At 40.1% G+C, this 11699-nt stretch overlaps 1 protein-coding gene across 1 annotated transcript; it reads left to right on the forward strand.

Annotated features, from left to right (window-relative positions):
* Positions 1-427: 427 nt before the first annotated feature.
* fezf1 (FEZ family zinc finger 1) lies at positions 428-9740 on the forward strand. Its single transcript, XM_079684412.1, has 4 exons — positions 428-2075; positions 4723-4857; positions 5993-6125; positions 7142-9740. The coding sequence occupies exons 1-4, from the start codon at positions 1305-1307 to the stop codon at positions 7375-7377; spliced, it is 1275 nt and encodes a 424-aa protein (XP_079540538.1). The 5' UTR covers positions 428-1304; the 3' UTR covers positions 7378-9740.
* Positions 9741-11699: the final 1959 nt, after the last annotated feature.

The raw sequence follows: 11699 nt of genomic DNA on the forward strand, positions 1-11699 counted from the left end.
AAAGTCTCACATTCCTTCATAAAAAATACCACCTTAATATCCTTAATATTACTGTTTTAAATACTTCCTTTTTAAGACATCGTTTTATCTGTTTTGCTATATTGCTATTTCCATTTTAGGACGTTAATGTTCACATTTTGGTTTTTTATATTAAAAGTCTACGCGTTTCTGATATTTTAACAAATCATTCCGATCATTGTCTCACCGTCAAAAATGTACAAATCCGAATAATATAAATGAGTAATAATAATAATAATCTCAGGCTTTATCAGATAAACTGAAAAGTCAAAAACGACATTTTAAAATGTGGTGTTTGTGTTTGTCAATAATTAAACACACACCAGTTTCAGTCCAGAAACACAACACAAATACCGTACACATGTATTCTTTATTATTGTATCTCTTGCTTCGCTTGTCTGGGCCTTTCTGTCCATCTAATGTTCAACATTTAAAACATAAATCCTCCTTATTAGCTTCAGCTCACTCTTTATCATCACTGGAAGGATGGAGGTTTACGCACATCGTGTTATTTATTCATCCTGATGAATGTGCGTAAAAGAGCCAAATGCATCCAAACAGGATGAGATAAGAAAGAGCAGCCAACTGTTATTTCTCAGGTTGCTTCTTCAGAATATATACACAAGTCTATAGAGAGCCTTTTCTTTCGTGGATTTTTTTTTTTGTGCTTCCACAAATCGTGAGAGTAAAAAGAAAAGGATGAAGACAAAAAACGCTCTGAGTCAAAGTGTGATATTCAAAGCCCACCCAGGCTGAGATCGATGTCTTTAAATCCATTTCCTGTTCAACATCTCGATCCGTGTTCTGCCTCAAGTTCAGCCACATGACAGCTCCGTGTGTCTCCGTGCGTAAAGAGGGGCTGGCGTTAGAGGAGCCAAAGACGCGTCCAAATCTCCTCCACATCTCCTGACCCGCGTTACGTGATTCAAGAAAGAAAACAAATGATGTCACGCAAAGCCACAAGGGGACCTGGGATTTACCAAATACCTTCCAGTTGAGCAGGAGTCCTGCCAAGTGAGGGACGACCTTCCTCCTCCTCGTCTTCCTCCTCTTATCCAGCGGTGACAAGTGCAGAGAATCGACAGCGGAGTATTGAGCAAATTATCTACTTTCCCTGCTCTCTCTTCCTGGACGGTTAACGATCCGAGAGGTCTCGGCTCTCCGCACGCGCTGATTGCCGTCGATAAGGACGATAAGGTGATTTTTTTTGGAGGGGGGGTTCCCCAGCAGAAGATGGGCCGGTGAGGAGCGACCTTCCCCTCCAGCAGCTTCTCGTCGCGGCGGTGATGGACGGTCCTCTCCGCCGCCCAGCGGGGATCCTTGGCTCCCCCCCGGCTTCTGGGAGCCAGCCTGCGGGCTCAGACTCGCTCATCTCTGGCAGCAAACCTCTCGCTTTCTCCATCGACCGGATTATGGCCCGGACTCCGGAGCCCAAGTCGATAATCCCGCTCCCCAGCTGGTTCCAGCCCGCTCCTCCCGCGGGGAAACCCGACCCGGCCCCGCTGCACTGCATGATCCCGCTGCTGCCGCTCGGGTATGAGACCGGACACCGGATCAGCATCACCGGGCTGGAACCGGGACACTTTGACGCCTCTTCTCTCGCGGCTCCGGCAGACTTTCTGGGTTTTGGGCTGAACTACAAGCACGGTCCCCCGCAGGATGAGTCCTCTCCGGGGCAGTACAAGCTGTTCCGGCCACGCGTCGTGAACCAGTCACATTTCCCCGCCATGGGCACCGTGTGCTACCTGAACTGCACCGGGGACACCGGAGGAGGAGGGTGCGCGCCCCCCGGGCTCGTGAACCTGCACCCCATGGCCTCCTACCTGCTCAGCGCGCGCCACAAAGCCCTCATGGCGGAGAAGAGCGTGAAGCCGGGGTTACAGCAGCAGACAGATCGGTACCCGGTGAGTCAGAGTCAGATCCAGAACTACATGAAGGACCACATCCTCACCGAGAAGATCTTCAAAGGCTCCGCGGCGGCGGCAGCGGCGGCCCGGATCCAAGGCTCGTGTCCCGGGAACAAACCCAAAGTGTTCACCTGCGAGGTCTGCGGGAAGGTGAGTGCTCCTGTATTATTAACCAGGAAAATAAACGAAATGACCTCGAGACGTAATGATTTATGTGTTAAATAGAAAGTTAATTAAGAGTTAAAGATTTTTGGACAAGATTTAAACTAAACCATTTCAGGGAAGGTGAGTCCTGAGTCCGGTATTATTATTATTATTATTATTATTATTATTATTATTATTATTATTATTACTGACCGGGAAACTAAATCAAATGAAATCAAGCTTTATTTGTAGCCCAATATCACGTTTGTCTCAGTTTGCTTTACAGATTAAAAAGAAAACAAACAACAACATGGTAGGCCTATATGATGGAGTTAAAGCAAACTGAGAAGTGTGCGGAATACAAATAGAAACAAAACAAAAATAAAATAAGACACAAGTAATGACTTCAAGACGTAATGACTTAAGTGTTAATTCAGTTTGGATGGCCTTTGGGGAAAATCCAGATTCAAAGGAAACATTTAAGGGATTTGTTCAGTCCTGAGACCTGTATTAATAATCAGGAAACTAAACTAAATGACCTCGAGACGTAATGATTTATGTGTTAAATAGAGAGTTAATTCAGAGGTTTTTATTTCTGATTATTATAAGAATGGCCTTTTGGAAAAATCCAGATTCAAAAGAAACCATTTCAGGGAGTCTTGCACCCAGCTGTTATTATTCAAAGGAAACTAAATCACTGAAAAACATGCATATTAATGTTTAATAAATAAAATCAAACCGAAAGATTTTACATCTGATTATTATTATTAGGATTTCTGTTTTTATTCTGGATGGACTTTTGGATTACACTATTTGATGGGATACATTTCAAAGATGTGTTTATTAAAGGTTCATCGTTTTAATCAATTTAAGGATCCAGATTTAAGTTACACTATTTAATGGGATTTTGTATTTAAAGGGTTATTTTGGGGCATTATTGAATCGGATTCAAACCTAAAAGGTTGATTCATTTTTTTTTTTTAAACATGTTTTTATTAAAAAGTCGATTTGAACGATGTTCATCAAATCAGATTAATTCAAGGTGTTTTTTGGGGATAAAATGTATAACCTTTGATCATGTAGAGCGGGGGGGGGGGTCAAACTAAATTTCACCGCGGGCCACATTAGCGTTATGGTTTCACTCAAAGGGCCGGCTGTAACTTCAAGACTATATAAAAATACATATATAAATATTTAATATATATAAAATAATGTATTATATTACATTATTGCCTCTGCGTTGGATTATTATCGGAGAGGGTAATAACTTCATAATCATATGTAACTATACGCCTGAAAGCAGAAGTCTCGCGCAAATAATTGCACGTCTCTTCAGTGCGCATGTCACAAAATGATTTAAAAAGAAAACTCAAATTCGGAAAAAAAATTCAACATTAAAAAAAAAAAAAGATTTTGTAAATCGGCATGTAACCGTATAATAAACGTATTCTTTGCAAGCTCTTGTGGGGCCGCATGAAGTGAAGGGGCCGGATTTGGGCTCCGGGCCTTGAGTTTTACACCCCTGATGTAGAGAGTGAAATTGGCCCAATTATGAGTTTAATCACCTCATCATCAGACGATAAAAGGATCTTAATTTCCTTACATTCTTAAGGAAATCATCTTAATTAGAAAATGTTCAAATGTCATTTAGAAACATGCACATTTTGAACGGGATGTTTGAGTTCTAAAGTAAACAACTACAAATAAATATGATTTAAAACGGGAACAGATTGGATTCATTTTGACTTTCTTTCAGGATCATTTGATATAGCTTCCAGTGAATCTATCAAAATAAGAGGTTTTTGATTATAAAGACAAAAAGGGTGTGGACATATTGTCACGTTGTCTCTTTGAGTCAGGAGGAGGAGGAAGAGGCAACGGAGACTGTGCCAAACTAAATAAATAAATATAAGAAAACCAGGCCTATCTCTCCTCTCAACCCAAAACTCAAACAAAAACCATCACTATCTGTACAAAGCAGAATACAATCCACTAACATAGTGTGTCTAACATGTACCTACGTGATGAAATGTAAAGGGTACCCCATACGTAGGCTACCTAACTCCTCCACCTCCCACCACACACACATTCACAAAGGTCGAAAAACAGAGTCCAGTAGAATCAGAACTAAATTAAATGTTGTTAATTCTGCCATTAAATTAAAAACAGTTCCAAAACAACAGCATCCAATGACAGAGCTCATTGTGTTGTTCTGACAGCATTACACTCAGAGCCCATTGAAGACCCCCGGCAGCTTTAATTAGACTCAGGCTGATCATTAAAAAGCTCCAGATTAAAACGTTCTGGAAAACATCGCGAGCCTTTAAACTGGGACATAAAGGGGGGGAGGGGGGGGGGGTAGTAAAGTAGTTTCAATGGCATTATGGAGTACAGAGCCTTTCTTATTTGAATTAAACACATCTCATCGCACTAGGAGAGCATCATAGCAAATGTAAAACACATTCAAATAGGCCTAGGCCTATATATTTTTAAGTGATTTTCGACAATACACTAAAATATAATATGTGTTATTTTAAGGGGAATACACAAAGCAGTGTTTGTGGTGTGTTTTATTCATTTAATGTGTGTTTTGTTATTTGAATGTGTGGTTTTTGTTTTTTTTTACATCGTATTTTTTTTTTCTTTCTCGCAGGTGTTTAACGCGCACTACAACCTGACGCGCCACATGCCCGTGCACACAGGCGCGCGGCCGTTTGTGTGCAAAGTGTGCGGGAAAGGCTTCCGACAGGCGAGCACGCTCTGCAGACACAAAATCATACACACTCAGGTAGGACACACACCTTTAGTCACATCAAATACATGTGTACATTGTGTAACCTTTTTGTGTGTTAGTCTCTGTGCTAATTATTTTTCTATAAAATATTGTGTGTGTGTGTGTGTGTGTGTGTGTGTGTGTGTGTGTGTGTGTGTGTGTGTGTGTGTGTGTGTGTGTGTGTGTGTGTGTGTGTGTGTGTGTGTGTGTGTGTGTGTGTGTGTGTGTGTGTGTGTGTGTGACCTGACAATCCATTTCAAAGTGAAGTTAATCCATTAAATCTATTATTATATTATTTGTTTAAGGGTGTGAGTGAAAACAAATAATTCACCTTTTTATGACAAACACTGTGGTCATGTTTGAATCCCTTAAACACTTAATAAAAACGTCTCCTTCTCATATGTATTGCTCAGTGATGGTATTCAGACACCTCAAAGTCGAACTGAAATGCTACGTTTTAGTGGAAAAAGTAAACGATTGAGCTTTTTCTGTCTTTCTTCCTGTGGTCACTCAACACATCCATATCATTTCAGATAAACTAGCTTGTGTTTTTTTTAATCCTGCAGCAAATAAATAACAAATAAACATCATACAAAGTTGACACGTATTTAATATGGGGTGAATGGCCCTATAGGGACACCTAATATAAACTCCAATGGGTCAAACAAATGAGTCAATGAAAGGGTTAACACAAGCTGTGATGTCATGCGATCAAAATCACATGACCTCTCAAATGTCCAATCACAGATGAGGAAGGAGCAACCTTCAAACAAGTGTCCCACATTAGGCTAAATCACCCCGCTTTTGCTTCATTAATGCTATGAAATAAGGGCCTACATTTCCCATAATGCACATGGATTGTGTATCTTGATCATCCCTGCTTCATTTAGACTTTAACTTCTTTCTTGTGCAGCCAAAATGAAATATAATACATATTGATCGATGTGTGATTTTCTGTGATGATTAATGCATCTCCTCCTGTGGTCACTCAACACATCGATATCATTTCAGATGAATGAGCTCATGTTTTTAAATCCTGCAGCAACTAAATACAAAATATAAATCTGTCAAATCATGTTAAATAAAAATAAATAAATAAGTCATGTATTTTCTGTGATATTAAATACATCTCCTCCCGTGTGTTGTGCAGGAAAAGCCTCACAAGTGTAACCAGTGCGGGAAGGCGTTCAACCGCAGCTCCACGCTCAACACACACACGCGCATACACGCGGGATACAAGCCGTTTGTGTGTGAGTTCTGCGGGAAGGGATTTCATCAGAAGGGTGAGGAAACAAAGAGTGATTTTATATATTCAAAGAAGTATGCTACTCAGATCTGGTACTTGAGTAAAGGAAGAAGGACTGAGATCATGCACAATAAATTAGTTAGAGTCTAAATGAAGCATTGTTTGATCAAAACACAGGTGCATTATGGGAAATGTAGGACACAGACATTTTGACAGAAACAGTACTCAGATCTTCTACTTATATATTAGTATTCAGATATTGTAGCTACTTGAGTAAAAGTAGAAGTACCAGAGTGTAGGAATACTCTGTTACAGTAAAAGTCCTGCATTCAAAATGTTACGCAAGTGAAAGTAGAAAAGTATTCATATTAATATATAAATACTACGGTAGAATATTACGGACATATGTGAATGGTGACCAGCCTTATAGTCTGTGGGATAAAACACGTATTTAATATGCTAATGCTTCATTAATGTTATATGAAGTAATGCTTCACTAATGCTATGAAGCAAGGGGTCCTACATCTCCCATAATGCACCTGGATTGTGTGTTTTGATCAGACCCTCCCTGCTTCATAGACACTAGAGGAAGATTCTGATCATTTGTTTAAACGAATATCTTAAACGCAAGTCTTTTTAAGGCCGAACAGCTGTCAAAATGTCCGTGTCCTACATTTCCCACAATGCACATGGATGATGTATTCAAGCTGTTTCTGGATTTCTTTCAGAGAAATTATCTTTGATTTTGACACTTTTAAGGCCAGGAAAACAGTCAAAAACTAAGCGGCAGAGACCGAGATATGTATAACTAACGGTACATTTCCCATAATGCACCTGGATTGTGTGTTTTGATCAGACAATGCTTCATTTAGACTCTAACTTATTTCTTGTGCAGCCAAAAGCGGATTCTTATGATAATAAGTTTGACAAAAATGTACTTTATATTGTCTGATTTTTAAGTAGTTTCTGAGATATCATTATATTTATTAAACAATGGGCTCTTTAGTGAAAGTATTTAGTGTTTTCTGACTCCTGTTCTTCGACTCTCTGCAGGAAACTACAAGAACCACAAGCTGACGCACAGCGGCGAGAAGCAGTTCAAGTGTGCGATCTGCAACAAGGCCTTCCACCAGGTGTACAACCTCACCTTCCACATGCACACGCACAACGACAAGAAGCCCTTCACCTGCCCCACCTGTGGAAAAGGCTTCTGCAGGAACTTTGACCTGAAGAAACACATGAGGAAGCTGCACGACCTCAACACCGCGCAGCCCCCCCCGCAGGCCTGAACCAGGCACTACAAACACTTAAACTGAACTCAAGTCCTGGTCTATGGAGCCCTGAAGGTGTTAGGAAGAAGACTATTTTAATTTATTAGGAACTTTTGCCCCTAAGTGACCAATCAGTGTGCTTCGTTACCCTGGTTCCAGTCATCTGGATCCTCTAATATGTGTCTTTTGGTGCAGAAAATGACAAAATCCTGCTCTCAGGCGGCTTCATTTGGACACTGACTTCTGTCTTGTGCAGCCATGAAGTTCTCCAAAACCTCAAGGAGGATTCTGACTATACATGCAAAGAATATATCGAAAAATATCTCATATTTGACTATTTTAAGGCCAAATGAAATGTCAAAATCAAAGCAAGGCTTAGATTTACATGACAAAACGGGTCCTACATTTCCCACAATGCACCTGGGTTGTGTGTTTTGATCCTCCCTGCTTTATTTTGACACTAAAGGACGATTCTGACAATTTGTTAAAAACAAATATCTTAAATACAACTCAATTGAGGACGAACAAAATGTCTGTGTCCTAGATTTCCCACAATGCACCTGGATGGTATTTTTAGGCTGTTTCTGAATTTTTTTCCGACAAATTGTCTTTTATTTTGACACTTTTAAGGCCAGGAAAGCAGTCAAAAACAAAGTCTACGCGGCAAAAGCTGAGACATCCTGATTAGGCTTCAAAAACGAAGACTCCTACATTTCCCACAATGCAACTGGATGGATTGACTGGATAGGCCCTTCCTGCGTGTAGTTAAAACCCCAAATGCTCTGTCTGTAACGCAGCTTTTCTGTCATTAATTTGTAATTTAAGTATCCGAGAAGGAACGAACAAGCTAGTGAAGTTAAATTGTTTGATACAGAAGATAACCAATCGTGTCGCATCCCAGATGAAAAGCTGACCATCGTGATGGAAGTATCGCTGTAAAATATTTGGTCGTAAATCCAAAACGACCAACGACAATCAGTATTTTTTGGTCCCTGTTAAAAAAAGAGACAGATTTTCACATTGAACCTATGAAGTCCAACAGTATTTGCTCACAAACGGTGACATTTCACGCTTGTTTTTGGTCAATGAAAGGCACGATGAGTAGGGAAAAAACAGAAAACATCCCATATGAGCCTCTCGAAGCAGGTGGCAGCACAACTCCCTGAGTGGATGTTTTTTATTTTGCTATTTCTGGGACGATAATGGACGTAAACCCAAATAAAAACGGAGCGATCAGGTGCTATAACATAAGCACACAATCAAGGAGAAGCGACGAAAACACACCATCGAAAAACTGCAAATATAGGAACGCAAAACATCAAGTGGACAAGGATCTTTTTTAAATAAAAGCTGCACGGATACGCACATTACCCTCTTGTTGAACCTGTGAAAAAGGACCAACTTTTTAATGTTGTGTTTCACAAACCGCTGCCAACAAATCCTACTCATTGTGCTTTTAAGCTCAAGGGAATACATTCAATAAAGACGGACTCCTACAACTCCTACAAATAAACCAACAGTTTCCATAAGTTTCCTGGAAGAAACACAGGACTCCTCTCAGGCCTCTTCACCCTTTCCTCTTGAACTTGACCCTTCGTGACCCCTGGAGGCCCCTCAGACTCAATATAACGTGACCTCTCTGACCCCCAAACGCCTGGAAACGTCGGACTCTCTGCTCGTGTTGGACTGAGGACACTTCAGAGGACACACTGAACTTTAAACTCCTCTGATTATTAGTCAATGATATTATAATGGTGACTAAATGTCCTTAGTCATCAGTGATTACTGGTTTTCATTATTTTGCATCTCAGGATGTGGGATTGATGACACCAGAGATGAAGTGGAGGTGAAACAAGACACAAGTAAAAAAATGATTTACACCAAGGTTTCAACACAGAAGTCTTTGAAACTAATGTTATATATTCTGTCTTAGTCAACAAATCCCATAAACAGACCAAACCAGGTGATTTTATGCAACTAACTAAGTATTGTGTGTGTATCAAAGTCTAATATATCTTCTTTCTCTGTGCCATAGTGCGCCGTTGTCGTCCAAAAATATTAAAAAGTGATCATAATTTTGCATTTATATACATGTTCTTTTATTACCTTGAACACAAGCTGTAGTTTATTCTGACTCAATCCCACACACACCGTCCTGTTGACACCAACACACACCGTCCTGTTGACACAAACACACACCGTCCTGTTGACACAAACACACACACAGAGCACCAAATGTGGATTAATCCGCCGCTGAAAATAGTCCCCATTAAATGCACTATTGCCTCCTGTTTGTTTAAAGACGCCATATTATGCTTTTTGGGGTTTTACCATGACTGGAGTGCAGTGGCAATTCTAGAGTCAGTGGGGGCCCTAGGCAAACATTCACTGGGGTCCCCTCGAATCCCCCCCCCCCCCCCCGGAGCGGAGCAGCGCAACTGAAATTATGAGCTTTTGACGGTGCGCTATGCATGGGGATCCCTTGATGGAGTTACCCGGCATGTCGTTGCAGTAAATCAAAGGGTGTTTCATGTTGTCGTTGCTGTGGAGCTTCTTAATCTACCTTCTTTGGGGGCCCCCTTCTGATCCAGGGCCCCAAGCAGTTGCCTGCCTTGCCTGTTCGCAAGGTGCGCCCCTGCTGGAGTGTGTTATTAAAGTATTTTTGGGTTATTACAGACTTTCTAGCTGCACCCACTTTCAATTTGACATCATAAAAAGATGTTAAGATGGATACAAAGGTTCATGATCCTCCTTCTTATTGACCTGCAATGGTATTCATATTACAAAATGACGGTGGAAATAACAACAATTAGCATACAAGTTGTAATATTCTTCGACCTTAAGTACCACTACAGTTCCTACACTGTTGGTGGGAGTTAACTTCAGTACAAACCCTTCACCTCCACATCTCTGGTCCCGTCCGTCTGTTGTTATTTTTTATTTAAATCTCAGGATTATTGTAAAAAAAAAAAGGTGTTTTATGATATTTATTTTAAATTGTACTACTGTTATAAAATAAGAATCATGTCACGGTGAAGGTTTGGGGCCTCCTGCTGCAGATGCTTAACATGGAACAAATAATAAATAACTGTGTGTAATCACTTGTTTCATTATTTTTACTTTAACATAAATATATACAAATATTTAACAAGGCCTGTAAAATGCATTTTGGCCGAACACATTAATACATTTAATGATATTTCATAAACAAAGACATACTAAAAGATTATTTAAATTACTTTACGTACCGCTAGGTAACTTCATCTTAAATCATAGAGCCTATAAGAGTTTGGTTGTTGATTTATATGTTATATCATTCATTAAAATCTGAAAAGTCACTGAAAAAAACAAGTAGAAATTAAATGATCTGCTTTTAAAATGCCGTGGAGTTGAAGTAAAAGGTGGCATAAAACAGAAATACTTATATTAAGTGCAAATACCTTCATTCTATAACAGTTTTTTAGGAAAAGTACCCAGTAACTTTCCAATCCTGATTATTTTCCCCTGTTTATATTATTTCCACTCACATAAGGCCAGTGAAAAATAAGCTTCACCGTGATTGGCTGAGCGGGAGGCCGTTCCTCAGCTCTGGATGCTGATTGAGACCATATACAGTCTATGATTGAGAGAGACACGTTGCTGCTGTATAGATCTTTAAACGCTTCGCGCGGCCTGAAACGACCTCCGAGACGCACGTAATTTATTGTAGATGTGCTCGTTTTTCAATATGTGCATATTTTACGGGCGGTGACATGAACTTATTTCCATCTGCACGCTTTTGGAAATGTACCCCACTCCCTCCCTCTTTGTTAAAACATGATATAAAAGTAGGTGCGTGTGTTTAAAAAAACAAAAACATATGCTCTACACATAGACGGTGATACAGCTCTGACACCGCCCACACGGGGTGAACAGTACATCAAAACAAGGTTAACTTATCTAACGTTCCTCTACAGAGAAATTCCATCCATTCCGTCCATGGATGTAAGGATTTGCTTCGACTTCCGCAGCAGAAAACTACACACTTCAGCAATGCAAACCGGAACCTGGTGGTGTTACTTTCAGAATAAAATACAAAAGTTGACCTGTAATAAAAAAGAAAAACACTTTTTATCGACTGGCAGGTTTGTCCTGTTGTTTTGGTGCATAAAGAGTCAAGAGTGAGGGTATAAAGTAACTAAGTACATCAACTCAAGCTCTTTACTTAGGTACAATTTTGAGGTACTTTGACTTTATTTGAGTATTTTAATATTGGGCTACTTTGTACTTCTACTCCACTTCAGTTCAGAGGTAAATTGTGTACTTTTACTCCACTACATGTATCTAATACCTTTAGTTAC

The sequence above is a fragment of the Notothenia rossii genome, assembly GCF_949606895.1.
Source record: "Notothenia rossii genome assembly, chromosome: 5".
Taxonomy (NCBI): domain Eukaryota; kingdom Metazoa; phylum Chordata; class Actinopteri; order Perciformes; family Nototheniidae; genus Notothenia; species Notothenia rossii.